The following is a 21,913-nucleotide window of genomic DNA, read 5'->3' on the forward strand; positions in this document are numbered from 1 at the left end:
TCATGCAGAGGTGTAAAAGACTATGAAGTAAGGGAAGATTTTATCTGAGACACCTCCACCTTGAAAGCTGGCAGTCAACCCAAGCTGACACTTCCTCCCTTCTTGCTGAATGTATTACACCTAGCTGCTCCCTCTGAATAAATTAGAAATTCATCTCATAGACACATACTAGAGCATACGTGCATTGTCAGGCAAGACAGAAATAAAATATTACCTTTGTTTTTTTCTTTCCATTCTTTGAGACAGGGTTTCATGTAGCTCAGGATGACCTCAACTCTCTGTGTACTTAGGGATGATCTTCAAGTCTTGACACTCCTGGTTCTACCTCCCAAGTGCTGACATTACAAGTGCCCAGCAAATGCTACCTTTATAAGGTGAATGTATGATCAGGTCGCACGAAACTTCCCATGCAAGAGTAAATTGAGGAGAAGCTGCATAATTTAATATTACTAAATAATTAATGGATTAAAATATGTCTTTATTGTGGCACATGCCTGTAGGGGCTGATACAGAGGGCCCATTTGACTAGAAGAGTTTGAAAACAGCACGGGCAACATAGCAAGAGCCTGTATCAGAAAAAAAAAAAAAAAAGAAGAATAAATAAAATATAACCTTGCATGAGTAATTAATTAGGTACTAATACAAGTTTCCTTACTATTTTCCCAGACTAGAGCTGGCGATGAAGTTCAGTAGAGCACTTACATAGCACACATAAGACTCTGGGTTTGCACTGCACACCTGGCTGATGCATGCTATAATTCCAGTATATCGCTGTACTCTTAGCGCTTGGGAGGTGGAAGAAGAGGATCAGAAGTTCAAGGTCATCCTTGGCTGCACAGTGAGTTTGTGGCCAACCTGGTGTACTTGAAACTGTATCTCAAAACAACAACAAATGTATATGCATACATAATACACACTTGCTTATAAACGTGCACACACATACATACTCTTTGTAAGCACCAGGTGATGAAGAGACGCACCCCAGAGGTTAGGAGCACTTGCTGCTCTTGTAGAGGACACAAGGTGGCCCCCAGCATCCATACAGTGGCTCACAACCATTGGCAACTCCGGCGCCGGAGCGTCCAGTGTCCTCTCCTGGCATCTGTGGTCACCTGCATGCATGTGGTGTACATAAACTCATGCAAATACTCATACAATGCAATATAAAAAAGTTCATTTTAAAATGAAAATGAAGCTGGGAGTAATGGCTCATACCTATAATTCTGGGAATGTGAGGCAGAAGGATTGGGAATTCCAGGCCAGCCTGGGCTACAGAACGAAGCTCTGGATAAAAGAGTCAAATAAATAAATAATGAATCAATTTACAGAAGCTGTAGTTGCTACTTAAAATAAAATTTAAACTTTGATCATATACCGATATATAATGAAAAGGAAAATCACGACTTACACTATAAGACATAAACGAGTTTTATTTATGAATATATTGATATGTAGCAAATAGAAAAAAATGACATTGAAAGAGTATATGCCATAGTCAGGAAGAGCATATTACAAAATTTAAGGAGTTTTAATATTATAAAAATGTTTAATGCAATCAAACATGCAAGGTGGTGATTAAAATACTATTACATTAAGAGATTGATTCATTTTATCAAGCTTTCAGCTTCTGATGAACAAGAACAGAGTATTTCTCTTATTTCAATAAAGAAAAGTCATTAAAAACTAACAATAACTCTACATTTAATGAATAAATATAAAAAATATTTTTATTTATATTTAACATAAAATGCCAGAGCTACTTAACAAATGGCATTGTGGCTATGATTTTATATTTAGAAAACAAACAGGCTATCCACAACTATTAAAACTAACAGTTCACTCACAGATAAATATCTTAAAAGCCAACAGTGTTTCAGAGAGATCCTGAATGTGTTTGTAGCAATACAAACACAAAATAATCAAGAAAGAATTAGCATAAAGATTTACAAAAAGCATACCAAGGAGAGTCAGGACACACCAATGGTGGAGACAGAATCCTAATCCTAGTGAGAAACTCCACTTCAGAAACAAGAGTTGACTCTAGACTAGATGATTCAGTTGTTTGCCTTATACAGCATCCTCATTAGAAAAACAAACAAAAAATTTAAACTTTTTTTTTTAATAAAGGACCTGAGCTGAGTGTGGTGGCGCACACCTTTAATCCCAGCCAATCTCTGTGGATTTGGGACCTACCTATTCTACAAAATGAGTTCCAGACTAGCCAGAGCTATAATGAGAGCCTGACTTATTAAAAAAAAAAAAATAAAACCAAAAACCAATGAAAACCAGCATATACTGACTCAACTATGTCAAAGTAATTCAGTATTTGACAAGAAGTGTCCTAACTTTGTTTTGTGTTTTTGTTGTTGTTGTTGTTGTTTTTTCCTGACAAAGTTTCTCTGTGTGTAGCGGTGGCTGTCCTGGACTCACTTTGTAGACCAGGCTGGCTGTGACCAGGAACTCACAGTGATCTGCCTGCCTCTGCCTCCCCGAATGCTGGGATTACAGGCGTGCACCGCTCTGCCCAGCTTCAGACTCTAACTTAACCTTTTATTTTTAAAACTCAACCAAAAAAGTTAATACTTAATCATCAGAAAAAAAAGTCTTATAAATATCTGTATTTCTGGCTTCTTCTGAAAAAGCTGAACAACATGGGTATCTGGATCCACGCCCCTAGATGGAAACCAGAAGTGAGGGCGCCTCACAGTCTCACAGTCGGGGCAGCTCGCCACAAGTACTTCTTCCTTGTCCCCATATGCCTGTCACTCCTCACCCTGTGGATCTGAATGTATGGTTCTCATCCTGCATGACGGAGGCTGATGACGGTTTCAGCAGGAAAAACAAAACTTCAGTATCATTAGGTTTGCTTCCAAAAGATCAGGCAGCTGGAATGAAGGCAGGGAAAAGAAGGAGAGCTAGGTGTGACCCATGCTCGCGACCCCAGCGCTGGAGAAGCACCAGGATCGCTGCAAGTCTAAAGCCACCTTCTCTATAAATCTAAAAACAAGGTCCCGTATCTTTATGGTAAGGGAACTTGCCACCAAACCTAATGACCTGAATTTGATCCCGGGAACCCAAAGATGAACAGAGAGACCCGATAACAGGAAGGCGACCTCTGGCCTCCACATACACATCACAGCATCACATACCTCCCCACATGTGTCAGCCTACACACATATACTAAATAAGTGAAATGGAATTAAAAGCAAGCAGTCAAAAGCCACTTCAGAGCCAGATGTGGTAGGATTCACCTACAGTCCCACCACTTGGGAGGTGGAGGAAAAAGGATCAGGAGTTTAAGGGCCAGCCTGGGCTACAGAGTGAGTTTAAGACTAGCCTGGGCTGCATGAGATTATGTCAAAAAATAAATGAGAGAATAAATCTTGAAAGGCCAACTATATCAATAATTTAAATGTGGCTACATTATCGTAATGGGCATCTTAAAAAAAAAGAGGCAAAGAATACTGAACATTTAGGAGGTTTCTGAGGGGAAACTGTACTTCTAGCACTTGGTAACGGATTTGACATGGAATGGAAAAAAGAGAACAGGACAATTAATAATTTGTTGTCTTATGTCAAATGACTGGATAATGGTCTCAAAATAAGGTGGGGAAAGACTGAAGGAAAACAAGAGTTCAAGTGAGGACACAATGAATTTCTGGGGCCTCAAAACTTGCCACTTTACCAAGGCAAACCTCTGTATAGCTAGCACAATGACTCTCTGAGGAATTCCCGACAGATGATAAGAGCAAAGGAAGGAGGTGTGATCATGGAGCCTAGAATCAAGGTTTTGCTCATTACAGAGGTTTGGGCCTTGGGATGGCTCTATCCCAGGAGTCTGTTCACTGTGTGCTGTGGAACTAATTTGAAAAATAAAGTCCAAGGAAATACAAATCTGTTTTTCACTCGAAGAAGTGAAAAACACCTCAAAGAGCTGTGCATTTTCAGGCCCACCCACTGTGAGAGTCCCGAGGTCAGCTACCATCTACTTGTATAAACTGACCCCAAATTTGCTCCTCAGACAGGCTCTGAAACAGCCCCTATCCTTCCTTCCTTCCTTCCTTCCTTCCTTCCTTCCTTCCTTCCTTCCTTCCTTCCTTCCTTCCTTCCTAAGAAGCCTTTGTGGATAAAGTCACCTTCTTATCTCAGTGCCTGTCGTGGGGGTGAGCAGCCAGGCTTGGTCTAGGAACAACTGCAGAAGATAACTTTAGTGCAGAGAATACAGCTCAATGGTAGAGCACTTGTCTAGCACACATGAGCCCTAAGCCCGTTCCCAGTATCACACATACATACAAGAGATAACTCTAGACTAAATTCCAAGAGAACTAAAACTAAAATGGATTATTATAGACCTGACTACAATGTTACAACAATGATTATAGACCAACATCAAATATAAGAGCACAATGGTGATAATATATGAGAAAACAATAATGTAAAAGTCTACCCATTCTATTGATGTAAGGGATATTCATTGAGCTATACCATCCCACTAAGGACTTAACATGTCTAACAACAAAATATATTCAAGAGAATGACAGAGTATAAACAGTTAATTAAGTGCAATTTCTTTTTGAGGCATGGTATCACTATGTAGCTCTGGCTAGCCTAGAATTTACTGTGTAGATCAGGTGGCCTTGCCTGCCTCTGCTTTCGTAGTGCTGGGATTAAAGGTGTGAGCCACTGTGACTGCCCTATTTTAATTTTAATTTTTTTATTTTTTAAGTTTAGCCCCAGGACTTAGATGTAGCTTGCTGGTGGAGGACTTTGCCTCACATGGACAAGTCCCAGGATTTGATCCCAGCACACACACACAATACCGCTAGGAAAAAAGTCACAACTAGAAGTTTAAAAAGAAAGACTATAAAACACAATTTCAGAAATACTGTCATTGACAATCAAAGTGCAAAAACCTAAGTTGGTAAGTTTACTGTCCATTAAAAGAAAACTGATTTTTCATTTGGAAGGACATTTTTACACTGCTCTTCTCATTAGCATCATGATAAAAGTTTCTCTAAGGTAACTTTATGAAAACTCACTAAATTGCTTCTATTTCTCAAATGCCGTGTTATGGAAAGAAATGCAAACCCTTCTCTTTACATAGAGACATTGGGGAACATGAGCACACCAAATATCTGCAAATCACAGGAAGAAGACAGCAGAGAGGCTGGAGGAGGGCAGGAGCGAGGGAGTGACCATGAAATGGGCAAGGTGCATAATATAGGTTCCTGACGGCCTGTCCCCATCCACACAAGGGAGAGATACAACTGGGGAAGGCGTGAGCTGCACATCCTTCAAGATACAGCAGCTGAGCTTGGTAGGCTTACAGAAAGAGGAGAAGTGGATGGACTGAGGTAGAACTCTCCGGTGAGAGCCTGAAGATTATTAACTGTGAAGCTGGCTGAGATACACCATAAACTTGAATGTCATGGACACAGTACTAATGACAGCACAGAGGCCCCAGCAACAAAATGCATGATAGAAAATTCACAGAATCAAGAAAGACACACAGAAAGCAGGGACAGAGAAGACCACTCATCCAAACAGATGATTAAAGAAACATAAAAGAAGTATTGTTTAGCACCAAGAAGTCAAGCAAAGGTACGAAATGGCTTTTAAACCCAAAACTGCACAGATACAAAATGAGATATTCAAACATTGTTAGGAGTATTGAGATATTTCAGAATAAGGGAGTCAATTAAATTATATTTACAGTTCTGTGCAAAAAGGGATTATGTATAAACCCAGGTAAGAAATAATGCACAGAGTGCACAAAGTCTGTGATGTCTACAACAAACGTAAGCTGTGTAAATGGAGTCTGGGAAAGACCAGCTGGACACAGAACGACAGCAGAAACCTGCCCTCCATCCCGAGCCCGGGAAGGGCCTCCGGAACTGCAGACAGGGGCTACAGCTTCAGGACTTGCCCTGAACTGATTTCATGTGCTCAGAATTTTACCCTCTCTTTGCCCGCTCCAGGTCCAATCTCACCCACAAGTGTATTTTTGTTTCTACCCTGGGTTCTCACACTGTGAGGTAGGTATGTGAGTTGTCAACACTATGAAGTGAGGAAAAGAGAGAACAGCTACAAACTCCAGCTCAGGCGAAGTCTTGCTTGATCCTCCAAGACAGACAAGCTGCTTCTCATTTCCTCCATGCTCTTTAAGGTTTACTGGGGCTTCCTGGGCGATTGAGTAGGTACAGGGACCCGAGGCTTGGCTTCTGCAGCCCCGGCCCTGGGGGCTCCTTGCTTTCCAAGGCCTTGTGAGTTCTCAGCAGAAGCCGAGTTGTCTGAAAGGAAGAAGAGAGATGAGCTTTCTGTCTTTATTTTATGTTGGAAGCAACATGGTGGAACCAGATCAAAAGAAAAATAAATAAATAAAAATAAGCAGTCAGAAAGACTAAGCAGCAGTATGAGGAAATATTTCTGATATTAATTTAGTGGGGGGAAAAGATATTAAGCCAATGCCACTTTGCCTACAACCAGTCAGCACTTCCTCAGTAATAGGACTTAAGGAGTTAAAACAAAGTAGATCTCAAAGCAACTTTATGGCGATTTTAGTAAGAATGGCCTCTAGGCTTATCTGTTTGAATGTTTAGTCACCAAAGAGTGGAACTTTTTGATAAGATTAGAAGGACTAGTAGGTGTGGACTTATTAGAGGACATGTTTCACTGGGGGTGGGCTTTGAGGTTTCACAGCTCATGCCAGGCCCGGTCTCTGTCTGTCTGGCTGTCTCTCTCTCTCTGCCTGTGGATGAGGATGTAGCTCTCAACTTCTCCAGCTATGTCTGATGTGCCTGCCACCACAATCCCCACCAGGATGATATAAGCCTCTGAAATTGTAAGCAAACCCCTATTTTAAATACTTTCCTTTATAAGAGTTGCCTTGATCATGGTGCCTCTTCCAAGCAATAGAACAGTGACTAAGATAAACTTTTAAAAAAAGATAATTTTATGTGTGTTATTTTATGAGTGTTTTGCCCACATGTAAGTTCACCATGTGCACGCATGGTGTGATTGCTGTGTTGAGAAGAGGGCATCACAGTCACTAGAACTGGAGTCAGGATGGCTGTGAGCCAGCAGGTGGGGGCTGGGAACCAAACCTGGGTCCTCTGCAAGAGCAACAAATGCTCTGAACAGCTGAGCCATCTCTCCAGCCCTTCTTGAGACATGAAATTTTATTCTAGTCTGTTTCCTGTAATGTGGTCAAATTTACTTAAAAATGAAAACTGGAAAAATAAAACTTTAGTTCGACTTGATAAAAGAAAATCAAATGTTCACTTTCTTCACCTGCCGTTTCCCTTCCACGTTCCCAGCTAAACTAGTATTCCGCCAGGCTCGGTGGTACACGCCTATGATCCCAGCATTCAGAGATCAGGCAGATCAGGCCAGGCATGGTGGCTTGCCTGTAATTACAGCACTCTGAGAGGCAGGGGCATCAGGATCTCTGTGAGTTTGAGGCCAGCCTCAAAGTGAGTCCAGGACAGCCAAGGCTACACAGAGAAACCCTGTCTCAAAACAAAACAAAACACCCAACAACAACAAAAACAAAAAACTTGGGCAAATTCTTCAACTAGGCAAAATCACTTCTTTGGTTAAAATCATATTTCTATATCATACAGTGTTAACTAGGGCTAGAAACATGGCTCAGTGATTAAAAGCACTTGCTGCTGAAATCACAAGGTCCTGAATGCAGATCCTGTTTGGCTTCTCCCAGCATCCCTTAGTCCCTACCTACTGCATGGCATGGCTACCATACCTGGCCCTCTACCCTAAACTTTCCAGCCCAGGGGGAGGCTTCTTCTCCCCCGTCACTATATAATCCAGATGTTTTGGTTCCCCTCTCTTCTCTCACTCTCCTCGATCTCTCCTCTTCCTCCTCTTCTTCCATTCTCTCTCTGTCTGTCTCTCTGTTCCTCTCCTGTATGTCGGCCTAGAGCTGCTCCCAATAAACCTGCATTTACATACTTTAACTTGTCTTGCATTGGCTCATTTCCGCACCTTCAATAAGGTTTATCAGACCCCAGCACCTCTATCAGGGCTCACAGACCCCTCCAAGGGATCTGATACCCTCCTCTGGCACCTTCCCCCCCCACATGTATACACACACACACAATAAAAAATAAATACATAAAATGTTGGCAGTCCAAGCTGCAATTAGCAAAGGAAATGTTTTGCCTCCAGACTCACTTCCATCCACTGTTCCTCCTACCACCCAGGACAGAGAATCCTAGTACAAGTCCGCACTGATGGTTCCATGCCTACCTTTGTCTTCAAGCATCTTGTGCAGCTTCGTATGTCTGTAGACAGAGATTATCTGGAAATTCACGACACTTGAAACACTCAGCTCTTGGTCCTCTAGCAACTTCAGAGTAGCAGCTTGAATGAGCTGGTGGGACCGCTTGCAGGTCTGAAGTGTGCATTCACCCCGGACATAGGATTTGCACACATGAAACTTGTTGCACTTATCCTTTAGGTTGCAGTAACCATACAGGACATCACCACCTTTGTTGTACAGTAAACAGACCTAGGACAGAAGGGAAGCAATGCTTGAATATGAGTTTTCACTAGTACCTTTAAACCAATAAGCTTTAGGTTCTCTACTAAATTAGAAGTTTAATGGCATCTTTGGGGGAGGGGTGCATGTATGTGCACGTGTGTGAAGGCCAGAGGTCAGCACTGCGTGTGCTCTTTAATCACTCTCTGCTTCAGTTTTTGAGACAGGCTCTCTAATGGAACTTGGAGCCCACCGATTCAGATAGGCTGGTCAGCAGGCCCCAGGGTTCCCCTGTCTCCTCCACAGTACTATGACTACAGGGTATTCCACTACGCCTGCCACTTTGAAAAGAGAAGTGTGCGTGTGCGTGTGCGTGTGCGTGTGTGTGTGTGTGTGTGCAGGAATGCAGGAATTCAGGTGTCTGAAGATCCTCTGGAGCTGAAGTTTTAGGTATGCTGTCCAACATGTGTATTGGGAGAGAGAGAGCTTGTCTAACACACATGCAGTCCTGGGTTCGACCCCCAGCACTGCATAAACCTGGGCATGCTGGTGCATACCTGCAATCATTAGGGAGATAGGGACGGGGGATCAGAAGTGCCTCCAAACCTGTTTTTTTGTGCATTGCTGGGGGTTGAACTCAGAGCTTTCCCATGCTGGGCAAGCACTCCAGGAGCTGAGCTACATCTCTGGTCCTCGCGTTGTCGTTTTGCAGCAAGGTCTGAAATCCTTTTGCCTCAGCTGAATGCTGGGATTACAGGAGTGAGCCCACAAGCTTCCATTCCCTCGTTGTTCCACGCTCATGCTAATTTACAATCTCACCAACAATGTATGAGAGTTCAGCGTCCTTGCCACAGTTTACCTTTGTTTTATCTTGGTTTGGGTTTGCTTCATTTTCAAGTGAAGATCTTGCTATGTAGCCCAGGCTGGCCCAGAACTCTTAATCCTTCTGCATCTAGAGAATTTCAAGTTTGTACCATCACACTCATCTATTTTTGCCTTTCTTTTTTATTTTCTTCCTTTTTTTCAACAGTCAATCAAATTTGGTTAAATGATATTTTACGGTTTTTTTGTTTGTTCGTTTAGACAGGGTTTCAATGTGTGGAGCTCACTGGCAGGTCCCAAGCCTTCAGAGCTTCCCTCTGCAGCTACAGGGACTCACTACCACCCAGATGCACACTGTCCACTTCACCCGCCCAAACCCCAAAAAAACCTCACCAGTAAATGCACCTAATTTTTAAATTCTATTAATAAACCCTACTTCATATGAGCGCTCCCTAAAATTCTTTTCTGCTTTGAAGCCAGAGATCTGATTTTATCTGGGTTGAGGTCCCTCAAAAATAAGGAAATGCCCGAGGCTGTGGAGGGAAATGTCCTGGAGCTAAGTGTCTCTTCCTTTCCTCTGACAGAATGAGCACAGCAGCTTAAAAAAATTATTTCATCGGTAGTATCATAAATTTTTCATTTAACGTTGTTATTTTGTTAACAAATTCTTCACATAAATAGAAACAAATGTGCTAATTTTACCATTACAGCAATTAAAAATGGGTACTTTTTAAGTATCTGGAACCAAATCATAGGACTTCGAAGCAATTAAAATCAACATCTAAAGTGGTGGTGGGATAACCACCTAAAACCTCAGCATCTGGGAGGTGTATTAGCAGAAAAGCAGCCACAGCTAAATATAAAGTTCACTTCCTATCTGGCGATTTAAGATCCTCTCTCAAAGAAACAAAACAAACATACCAGAAATAGAAGACCCCTTGAGAGAAAGAGCTGGCGCAAAGGACTTCAGGACCGCGCTTCTCAGGGACTTACCTCTGGGAAAAGGCAAGGGTCATTTTGCAAAAGCAGGGTTCGAAGCTGTGCTTCGTTGAGACCAAAAAGCCCGTGGTTTTTCAGGACTTGGATGTTGATAGGTGTGTGGATATCATGGGACAGAGCACAGGTAGACCTAAAAAGAGTTCAGAGCAGTTAGAAGCTCTGGTCAAGAAGAGCGAAGAGGCTGGTAGGTCTAATTCTTTGCCTAGGGCATTTCCAACTTACATGTGAATTCCCCAAGTACTGATAAAAAATTAGGGCTGAGGCAACTCCATTTCTAGAGTCATTTTCCTGTTCCGTGGTTATCTATAAGGCCAGGGTAAGTCCCCTACCCTGAGTCTTAGCTGAGGTTACTCATCTGTTTTGTAGAGATTAAAACTTTATCTTCAGTCCAACAACAGCTGCTGATCTCTCACTGTCCAAACACTACAAAGAAAGCATCATAACGCCGCTGTAAAGCACTGGGCTTGGGAGGGGTGCTTGGGCTATGTAGCTGCCAGGCCCTCACTCACCCCATCCGGCCACCAGCCACCAGTTTCCTGCGGTTGGACTAGACCAGCTTTTTAACCCCAATGGGCTGTGATTTTTGAAGGAAGGAGAGAAGGAAATATAAGTTCCGCGGGCCATGGGGCCCTCAGATGTCTCTCAATGCGGCACTTGGCATAAGTGAACTGAAAAGTCAGGACACGGATTTAAAACCTGGCTGGTGTTGTGGAGCATCCTGGGGCAGCGACAGCAATTGGGGAGGGGTGAATAGTAAACCTCAATGGAGAGGCCCTTCCATGTTATCCGATGAGGAGCACAGGAGCGGCCTGCGCGAAGGCCTTTTTCCCATCCCACCATCCGGTGCCGCCCGCCCGCACCACTACCCCGCTGGGGACCGAGGACTCTCCTCTCACCAGCAGTCGCGGTGGGGGCACTTGCCCAGCATGTGGCGGCGACACAAGTGCAGCTGGTCGCAGGCCTGGCACTCCCCGCGCTGGTAGCGGGCGCAGAGGCGCGCGGAGGACACGGCCACCACCCTGCAGGCCGTGGCGTCGCCGCCCGAGCCCGCGCCCACCGCCACCTCGGCCTCCGCATCCCACGGCCCGTCGCGCAGCTCCACCTCCTGCAGCAGGAAGCGCTCGGGGCCCGCGCGCCGCAGCACGGCCCGCAGCTTCGCCTCCGACAGCTCCACGTGGCCGCGCAGGTCCTGCAGGAACATGCGGCCACCATGAGCGCACAGCACCTTGGTGAGGAACGCGCAGACCGTGAGGTCCGCCATGACTCGCGGAGCCCGCGCAGCGCGTCCCCGCCAGCCGGGGCCTGCAGGCTCCTCCCCGCGGGCACGGGCCAGAGCCTGCGAGCTGTCGTGGGCCGGGCCTCAGCCACCTTCCAGGCTCCTGGGTTCATTGCAGATACCAGGGAGGGCTCAAAGAATATAAACTGCTAAAGTGGTGCTCCCAGCCTGGTGGCACGCGCCTGTAAGGCCAGCATCAGGGAAGTGGAGGTCAAGGGCAGCATCAGCTACCTAGGGAGTTGGAGTCGAACCAGGGCTACATGACAGACACCCAGTCTTAAAAAACCTAGTAAGGAACCAGCAGGGATGGCTTACGGGGTTAAAAAAAAAAAAAACCCTACTTGAGTTTGGTCTCTGGAACCCATGGTGGAAAGAGAGTTTGGTCTGGAAAGTAGTTCTCTGACCTCCACTTGCGCGGATCTGCATTAACACATATTATAAATAGATGCTGACACACGCTATGCCCACACATAATAATAGATAAAAATTAAGAGTTTTGGTTGTTTGGTTTTGTTTTTGTTTTTGTTTTTTGTTTTTTGGAAGCTGGTAAGTTGTTAAGGAGATGACTGCTGGGTAAGTGGGTGGAGGACCTCTCTGAAGAGGTAGCCACATGTGGCTGCTGATCGCTTATGAAATGTGGTCAGTCCAAACTGGAAGGTGAAACACACTAGATTTAGAGCGGAAAAAAAAAAAAATCTCAGTTTGGGAGCTGGAATATAGCCCTGTAGATTGCCAGCTTAACGGTACTGAAGCCCTGGTTTCCATTCCCAAGCAGCACGCGCTGGGCCTGGTGGGCTTGCCTGTGATCCCGGGCAGGTTGAGGTTGATCAGGAGTTCAAAGCTATCCTCCACTATCCTCTAGTTTGAGGATATCCTGTTCTACATGAGACCCTATCTCAAAAACAAAACAAAACCTCAATTTTATTTGTACTGAGAAGTTGTGCGGAAGAGTTGGCTCTGCAGTTAAGCACTTGTTACTCTTACAGAGGCTCTGGGTTTGATGACCAGCACCCAAATCGTGGGTCATGACCACCTGTAACTCCAGTCCTAGGGGATCCAAAGCCGTCTGACCTCCAAGGACAGGCACACACAGGGTACACATACAGACAAAATACTCATACACATAAAATAATAAAATTAACAAATGTTTTTAAAAGTGAGTATTGTGTGTGATGTTTTTAAACAAAAATGGCATAATCCTGTTTAATTTTATTTTTCTTTTAAAAGTTTTGTTGTTGTTTGTTTGTTTGTTTGTTTGTTTGTTTGAGATAGGGTTTTTCTGTCTAGCCTTGGCTATCCTGGAACTTACTCCATAGACAAGGTTGGCCTCACACTCAAGAGATCTGCCTGCTCTGCCTTCTGAGTGCTGGGATTAAAGGTGTGCATGACCTGGGAGAGATACCCTCTGCCTCCCCCACACACACACACACATGCAGCACATTAGATCTGGCCCTGGTGACATTAAGAGAGCTAGTGAGGGTAGTGCCAGAGCTTGCCTGGGTGGTGTGGTACAGGACAGCTGGTGGGCTGACCGATTCATTTAGCACCCAGGTCCAGATCCAGGGTTCTGAGTTGGCAAACCCCAACATCTGCCCCATCTGTGATCTGCTGGAGCTCATGAAAGGGCCAGTCCTGAGGATCCAAAGCTGCAGGGTCAACAGGATATCTGAGAGGAGTCCCAGTGAGGATCCAGTATTGACAGTGTAGCAGAAGTCAGACGCCTCATGCCAGACCAATGATTCACTGCAATGGACATTTGCAAGTAAAGATGTGTGAACAAAAGGGCATACTGTGGAACACACTCTAGCTTCTTCTACGAGATTTTTGTTGTTGTTTTGCTGATTTATTTATTTTACTTTATTTTGGGGGGAGGTTGCGGCAGTGGAGAGTGGGCATGAAGGGACAGGGAAATGAGTGGGATTGGGGCGCATGACGTGAAGTTCACAAATAACCAAAGTTTTTAAAATTAAACAAACAAACAAAAAAAAAGGTATGGGCCACCAGTTCCCATCTCCTTTTTAACGATGTGCCACATGTGTTCCATGGAAGCCAGGAGAGGGCACCAGACTCCTGTAGCTAGAGCTTTGAGCCACCTGACATGAATGCTGAGAACCAAACACTGTTCTACGGAAGTGGCCTCCGATGTTAAGCCATCTCTCCATCCCTTCACTTACTTTCCTCATCTACCTATGGGGAAACTACATATTTGCCTCACTGTATATTTCTGTTTGGTAGCACCAGTCCAGGCTTGTATATTTGTTAAATATCTCTCCCTTTTTCTCAAGTTAGTGTTCGCCTAGTGGCTGTTTATTGAGCAGCTGCTAGTGACGTGACAGATATAAAGATGAAGAAGGCAGATGAGAGACACGGTCAGCCTCGGCGATAACCTTACCAGGTGCTCCTGAGCACCGAACGAATTGATTTCTCGTAAATGCAAAGAAGCCACTAAACAATTTTCAGCTGAGGAGTGACAGAATTTCTTTGCCTCAATATCTCCGTGGACACCTCTGTATCAATAAGTTCCAGGTTATCATTGTGACAACCCAAGATAAAGTAGGTCTGTTGTCTTTGCAAAGAGCCTTGCTGCTGACATTTTTTTGTTGTTGTTTCTATATTTGTTTGTAGAGCTCAAGTTCATGAAAGCAGGAATCTTCTTTGTACTGTTGGCCTCTATCCTCAGCTCCTAAAAGTGTCTAGTGAAAAAAAAAAGTGTGGCTCGTGGGAGATGATCAGTATTAAAGAAATGTGGAGGAAGAGAAAAACTGTACAGTGGCAGCAGCTCCTGTAATGGAAGTTTTGTTGTCTTTAAAAACTCAATTATGCTATGTAAATGTGTTTTTGTTTCCATCCCAGGTGTGAGATATTGGGATGATTCAGACTGTCCACAGCAGCAAAGTGCTTGGCTCATGCGGGCTCTGAAAGGCGCTCTTTGCCAGGTGCAGATAGTTTAATTCTGAGGACTCTGAAGAGGGAATAAATGCCAGAGCCTGGGGTTGGAGGGCAGAGGGCTCCAAGGATGAGGGATGCTGGTTCTCTGCTGCTCTTGGTTGCTGTTGATGCAGTTTGATGAGAAGTTGGAGATATTCTGAAATAAAGATTGGACTTGCCCCAAGGAATTATGTCTCTAACCAGCAGGAAGTAGCTAAAAAGAACTATGGCCTTTCTCCCCACTAACCTTTCCTTCCTATCTGGTGTTGGAGTGTTTGTTGGTATAATATTCTTGTGGAAGGTACACAATTTACCCTTGTTCACTCAAATGCTGATTTCTCTACCCCACTATCTGGTTTTAATCTGGACGTTGCATTGTGATGCTTATGCTAAGCATCACCTGCCTCAAGTTTGTATAAACATGCCACCATTTGTTCTCTAAGTTGCAATAAAACAACCAGCCAGTGCTAAGCAATGGAGAGAATAGGATGGAACATCCTGGTCCAGAGGGGAGGAGAAGGAAGTGAGTGGGTAGAGGAGAGGGGGATTGGCAAGAGGGTCTTCAAAACACGAGGAGAGATGAACCAGACCTAAGATATTACTAAAAGCAAGTATAATGGGTGAAATCTGAATGGTAGGAAACTGTGGGCTTGGAGGTTTAGGATGGAATAACTATTGCCCAGCATTGTGCTCTAGGTTAATTAAATAAATCCTAGTCTCTGTGTGGTTGCTGGGAGCCAAAGCCAGCTAGTGGAAAGTTACCGACAGCTGCAACAAGGTCATGGGTGAGAGATTTATGTTCCAGGAACTTCTGAGACATCTGTGTGTCAGGCTAGAGCATCTTGAGATATCTTAGCTGACATTCTTGTGGTATCTCTCTTAGCAAACATTCTTGCGGTATTTTGCATCATAAATCACCCTGCTATCTCTTGTATCACAAACTGCCCTGCTGACGCATTTTTCCCTTCCTGCCTTCTCCCTATAAAGCTGTATGAAAAATTTCAAATAAACAAGAGCTCGATCAGACATGAGACCTGCTCTCTGTCTTTCGTGTCTCTTGTCCCACCCCATTCATTTCACCCCTCCTTAGGAACCCGTTGAACCCCCGCTGGTCGAGGCATGTGGTGATTTGGGTATACAGCTGGTTTAGAGATAGAGTTTTTCTATGTGGCCTTGGCTGTTTTGGACTCACTTTGTAGACTAGGCTGGCTTCGAATTCACAGAGATCTGCCTCCCTGAGTACGGGGATTACAGGCATGTGCCACTGCACCCCTTTTACAGCTGGTTTAGAAATAACCACTGCTTAACTAAAAGATAAATCAATAGTAAATATTAATATCCAACAACAAGTGTTGAAAGGGATAAGGACTGGAGAAGGGAGAAAGAGATGTAAGAACCACAATAAAACAGATTTTAAAAAAAAAAAGAGTAAGCCTATAAGTCCCTATGTCTCTTTGGCACTAACATCTCTGAGGTCTTCTCCAGCAGAGGGAAAGAGAAAGCAAGGAGCTCATGCCTGCAGGAAAAATAAAGCTCTCACCCACAGAACTGATCTAAGGGTAAAGACATGCAGAATTAACAGATGCAGTTATATCACTGAAAACAAGCTTCTAAAAGAGAGATTGAATGAACCTCCTCTCTGCGATTATTTATGGAAACAAAAAGAGACCCCTGTGGTCTCTCACAACTGTAGCCAACACTTGGGAGGCTGAAGCAAGAGGAATTCTTAGTTCAAGGCTATTCTGGGCTATAGTGTGAGACTGTCTTAAAAAGGTAAAATAGAGGGGCTGGAAAGATGGTTTAACAAATTAAGAGCACAAGGGACCCTGGTTTGATTCCTAGCACCCACATGGCTGCTCACAGCCTCTTCTGGCCTCTGAAGACAGCTGGCATGCAAGTGCAAACCACCCGTATACATGAAAAACAAATGAAATTTTAAAAAAGAAAGAAAAAGATGAAATCCTCGTACCTGCACAGATAAGTATTATCACAAACTTTCTTATCTCCACTTTGGTCCCCTAGAAACCATTTGTTCCCCAGAAGCCATTTACTCCTCATGTCTTACTTATCTCATGTAGCCTTTCTGCCCCCAAGTGCTGGAATAACAGGCATGTGTCACCATGTCCAGCTCTCTCCTCTGCTAAGCTACTGTAAAACCAAAAGCCAGCCTGTAAGCTCCATCTGCCCAAGGATCAGGTAACTTCTTGGAATGCTGGGAGTTGTAGAATTTTGAAAACAACAAAGCCATGTGGAAAAATACGGTGGCCCCTACAACATGTATCTCATTACAACCTGCTGATAATTCTAGAGTGGTCTTGACTGACTAGTATTTAATGAAAGCTTGCTTCAGATTTGGCTCAAAATTGTGGAACTGCCGTTTTTTGGTTTTTTTTTTTTTTTTTGCAAATCTCAGGATTGACCATATATATATATATATATATATATATATATATATATATGTCCCTTTGTTTTGCTTTGTATTTGTTTTTTGTTTGTTTATTTGTTGTTTTTCAAGACTGGTCTTTCTCTGTGTAGCCTTGGCTGTCCTGGAACTTACTATGTAAATTAGGTTGGCCTCAAACTCAGAGATCCTCCTGCCACTGCCTCTCAAGTGCTGGGATTAAGGGTATGTGCCACCACTGCTTGTCATATGTGAAAGTATTTATCTTTGGCTGTTTAAGGAGTTAATTTTGTGCACTCATATACATGTAAATAAACATTTTTCCTATCGTCAAGTTGGTGGCAAAATACATACATATGCACTATACCTAAGAGGGTTTTCCTTCCTAACAGTGGACAAATATCCTTTTGCCAAGGACTATAGCCCTGTGCCTTCCTTTCCTGTGTCCCCTTCCTACTTACCTTTCATGCAACCCTTATTTGCTTATCAGGGAGGCCAGCCTAAGATGTAAACTGAGAGATTGTTTCTTGGGATTACCTTCTAAAGAACTGCTCTGTCAATCCTTACTTGTTAGCCTCTGAGAAACGCCAACCTCAGATACAACTGAAAGAGAAAGATAGAAGATACAAGTTGAGAAAGAGGTTAGAGAAGAATGAGAGTCACGCATACACAGAGAAGAGAGGTTCAAGCAACATGAAGATAGCGAGGAATTTTCCTTCAAGGGCACTGATGATGTAAGCTTATCCAGAAGCTTAGTGAGGTTGATTCTGTGCGTTAAAGAATAGATGGGCTGGGGTCATGGCCCAGAGGATAAAGCACTTACTTGAAAAGCATATTTGAATGCCCAGATCTGATACAAAATACAAGAAGGTGTGGGGGCCACCTGTAACTCAAGCACTTGGTGTTGCAACCTGCTTAATCTGAAAAAATAGCCCCTCCTTTGAGACCTACTTTAGTTCTTAGCATAACTGTGGCTCCTCTGTGAACAACTTCTGTCCCCTTTAGCATATCAGAAGCCATTTTGTCTCCAAATCTCCATTTTGATCATAAGGTGAAATTAAGTTCAAGTTCTCAGGCCCTATGTAGCTGAGACCAGGATAGTTCAATACTTGCTGCTTAGCAAAAAACAATAGATGATAATGCATGTTCTGCTTGAGTTAAAGATAAATGCTTGTTTGGTTAGAGTTAAGACCAAAACATCCTGCTATGTTCCTTTCTCACAGAATGGTGGGGAACTGGAAAGTCCTCAAGCCTATATCCTAGCCAGTCAGCTTAAAATGCTTTAACTACCTAGATACAATACACTTGGAACAAAATTGATGTTTAGCTGGTCAAAACGATGTAATGTTGCTTCTCCCCTCACTTCCTACACCTGGTTAGAGTTTATCATATAAAAAGCCTGCCTTAGAAACAGACAGAAGTCACTGACTCCGAAGACAAATGGCTCTGACCAGTCAGATTTTGTTCAGCGTTCAATAAACTTCTATCAATCTGAATCTGGTGTTTGAGTGATCAATGTGTGGCTATCCCTGAACCCGTAACATTGGATCCACAGGGAAAGCTGGCTAACTAGACTAGCCAAATTGGTGAGTTCTAGATTCAGCCAAAGATCTTGCCTCCAGAAATACAGTAAGGAGCAATGTAGTAGGTCATTCATAGCCAAATTAGGTCATGCATATGCAGACTCACATGTGGACTTATGTGTGAACATGCATACATATATGCATTTACATACCCCCCCCAACACACATATAGGGATAGTGAAAATGGAATGGTCCAGGAACTATAAGACAGCTTTGAAAAATGTCACTTGAAGGGGAAGGTAATGCCAGGTGGTGGCGGCACACACCTTTAATCCTAGCACTTGGGAGGCAGAGGCAGAGGCAGGGGGATATTTGGGAATTCAAGGCTAACCTGGTACATAAGGCAGGTTCCAGGATAGCCAGGACTGTTACATAGAGAAACCCTGTCTTAAAAAGACAAAACAAAACAAAACAAAACAAAACAAAACAAAACAAAAAAACAATGCTAAGATAACAATCAGAGGAAGACTCAAGGAGATATTTTTATTATCGACGGGATAAGCACAATTATATATAAAGTGGGGAGCGCTGGAGAGAAAGTTTAGAGTATGGGAGGTAAAAACGGCACTTCAGTGGGTGAGGTCACTGTCTGGCTCTGAAGGGATGGAGCACAATGGGAGAATCACCTCAGATAGAAGGAGAAAAGGAAGCAGGAATGTGAGGATATGAACAAGTCTGTACCCTGCACATCAAGAACCAGGAAGTGATACAGGGCGACGCCTCAGTCAGTAAAGAGCGTGCCTCACATGCAGAGGACTTGAGGCCAGAGCACCAGAGCCCACGTAAAAAGCCAGGTAGGCGCTGGATGGTGGTGGCGTTTGCCCTTAATCCCAGCACTTGGGAGGCAGAGGCAAGAGGATCTCTGTGGATTTGAGGTCAACCTGGTCTACAGAGTGAATTCCAGGAGAGGCAAGGCTCCCCAGAGAAACCCTGCCTTGAAAAATAACCAACCAACCAACAACAACAGTCAGGTAGGGCATCTTGTTTCTGTAATTCCAAGCAGATCTGTGGGAGCTCCGGGTGCAGCTAGTCTGGGCTGTGGTGAAGTTCCAGGCCAGTAAGTAACCCTGTCTCAAACAAGAAGTAAAATGTACCTGAGGATTCACACTTGAGGTTGTCACTGAACCTCCCACGCATACTATGCATATATCCACACCCACAGGGGCATCCCAACACATGAATTCACACCAACACACATATACATGTGAGTGTGTGTGAAAACACACACACACACACACACACACACAAATTGTTTACCCGGCAGATTCCCATGCCTCTGCCTCCCAAATGCTGGGATTAAAGGCATGGGACACCATACCCAGTTTCACACACACAAAATTTAAGCATACCATTATCAGTCTGCTTTCTTACTGTAATACCCAAAATAATTCAATTTAAAAAGAAAACTTTAATGCACACACACCGTGCATATAAACTCAAACAGGTATATGTAAACATAATAAATACCATTATGTTTTATATAAAAAAGACAAGTTTATTAACCTTTTATTTTGTGTGAATGCTCTGCCTACATATGTGTCTATGTGTCTGTACACCATGTGTGTGTGCCACGTTTGTGTTGGAGCCCCTGGGACTGGAGTTCTAGACAGTTCTAAGTTTCCATGTGGGTGCTGGGAACTGAACCCAGGACCTGTGGCAGAGCAACCAGTGCTCTTAACCCATAAGCCACCTCTCCATCCCTGAAAGAAGCTAACTGTGGCTGTTTTTTTGTTGTTGCTTTTTTTCCATGATCAATTGGCATTTTTGTTTGGGGCCTACAGCAGCCTGGTGCTGGTCTCCACCACTTGCTAACAGCGTCAAGCCGTTAGCACCGTGCCTTTGGAGTACATTGCAGATGCAAAGGAGGATCTGTGATGTGAAGGCCGAGAAGCAACAGCACTCACAGGGACTGGGTGGTGGAGATGTAAGATTCCAGAGCAGACTAGTGGGAGTGCAGAGAGGGGATGAGAGACATTAGATGCCAGGCAGCTTTACAACGGAAAGGCTGAGGCCGCAGAAGCATTTCAGCCCTGGAGTTTTAGGACTTCAGCAGTTTCTTCGTTTTTCCTGTGTCCATTCTGCAGCTCAAGAGTCCCACTGCACTCCTTTGAAGTCATGCCCTGGAACACAGCTGGCCTTAAAGGAACACTTCTCGCTTGGCATTCACCAACCTTTCATGGTAGCTACTTTACAGAAGCTACGGTTGACTAGAAGTGGCTCTTTCATAGTTGGCTTACACCAAATTCTGGACTGGGAAATACATTCCAGTTACCAGAAACTGAAAGATTTTATCAGGAGCCTACAGTAACTAGCAAACACAATGGGGAGGTCAGCAAGGGCTGGCGCAGGGGTTAAGAGAGGTTGCTGACAAGACTTGAGACTCGCATGGTGGAAGGAGAGAGCCAACTTACAGAGTTTCCTCCATGTCTATGCACATGCTAGCACACATTTTTATAATCAGACATACTTTAATCATATTTTACTACAAAAGGGACAGACTTTACAATAAAAACCCTCAAATATCTGTTCACTTTGCTTTGATGGCATTTTTGTGTTTGGAATTGAACAATGGGTGTATTATGCCTTATTGAAGTCCAACTCATGGAACTACTGTCCTCACTGTGTCCAGTGTGTGCTGCCCACACGCAGCTCTGGCATTCTCCATGGCACACACCTTGGTGATGCTGAGTCTCCACCTCCCAAGCGCTGAGCTTACAGACACATCCCACCACCCCTGATCTGATGTAGCACAACTGAACCCAAGGCTTTGTGCCATCTAGACAAGCACTCCTACAAACTGAGCCACATCCCCAGACACTAGACAATGACTCTTTGTTTTGGAGTTGGGGTCTAAGAAACCTGGACCGGCAAGGAACTCACTATGATGTAGACCAATCAGGCTAGCCTTGAACTCTGAGATTCACCTGCCTCTGCCTAAAGGTATTCACCACCACATCCAGCTTTAGGGAAGGGTTTTTGAGGACTGGCCAACAGGATAATTCTGCTTATATTTATGTACCTTTATGACACTGTTACAACCCTTGGGGTCAGAGGAGGAAATGTACGTCTGTGATTTCAAGAACTTTCCTCCGTAAGGCTGTAGTCCAAAGCTGTGCCAACCACTGTAGCCTCAGCTATCACCATGCCTCACTTGCCTTGGTCTCGTGTCTGTAGTGGATTTTTTTTGTCTGTTTTTGAAATATCCATAAACAGAGCAAATGAAGGCCAATGAACAAAATTGCTTTTTTTTTTTTATTGAGCAAACAAAGATGATAAAGATGGACAAAATCAAGGCACAAAGCATTTTTAAAAACTGGGGGCTTGAGAGGCAAAGATCTGGCTTATTCTATAGTAAACAGAGTGGCAATAACAAATGAACTGAGCCAGGAGTGCTGCCCTTGCCTAGA

At 43.9% G+C, this 21,913-nt stretch overlaps 1 protein-coding gene across 1 annotated transcript; it reads right to left on the bottom strand.

Moving 5' to 3' along the window:
- Positions 1-1,410: 1,410 nt before the first annotated feature.
- On the bottom strand, positions 1,411-11,689 carry Zc3hav1l (zinc finger CCCH-type containing, antiviral 1 like). The gene is made up of 4 exons (XM_021635110.2): positions 11,215-11,689; positions 10,313-10,448; positions 8,266-8,527; positions 1,411-6,290 (listed from the first exon to the last, which is right to left on the bottom strand). Exons 1-4 carry the CDS (start codon positions 11,577-11,579, stop codon positions 6,169-6,171), a joined length of 885 nt encoding a protein of 294 aa, XP_021490785.1. The 5' UTR covers positions 11,580-11,689; the 3' UTR covers positions 1,411-6,168.
- Positions 11,690-21,913: the final 10,224 nt, after the last annotated feature.

The sequence above is a fragment of the Meriones unguiculatus genome, chromosome 3 (assembly GCF_030254825.1).
Source record: "Meriones unguiculatus strain TT.TT164.6M chromosome 3, Bangor_MerUng_6.1, whole genome shotgun sequence".
Classification (NCBI taxonomy): Eukaryota; Metazoa; Chordata; class Mammalia; order Rodentia; family Muridae; genus Meriones; species Meriones unguiculatus.

Bases quoted from the DNA above. Each gene is read 5' to 3' on its own strand.
- Zc3hav1l (XM_021635110.2), bottom strand. From the start codon at position 11,579: ATGGCGGACCTCACGGTCTGCGCGTTCCTCACCAAGGTGCTGTGCGCT. The intron at 10,449-11,214 runs GTGAGAGGAGAG...AACTCTTTTTAG, and splicing joins TGCCCCCACCGCGACTGCTG to GTCTACCTGTGCTCTGTCCC. The intron at 8,528-10,312 runs GTAAGTCCCTGA...CTTCTGTCCTAG, and splicing joins ACCCTTGCCTTTTCCCAGAG to GTCTGTTTACTGTACAACAA.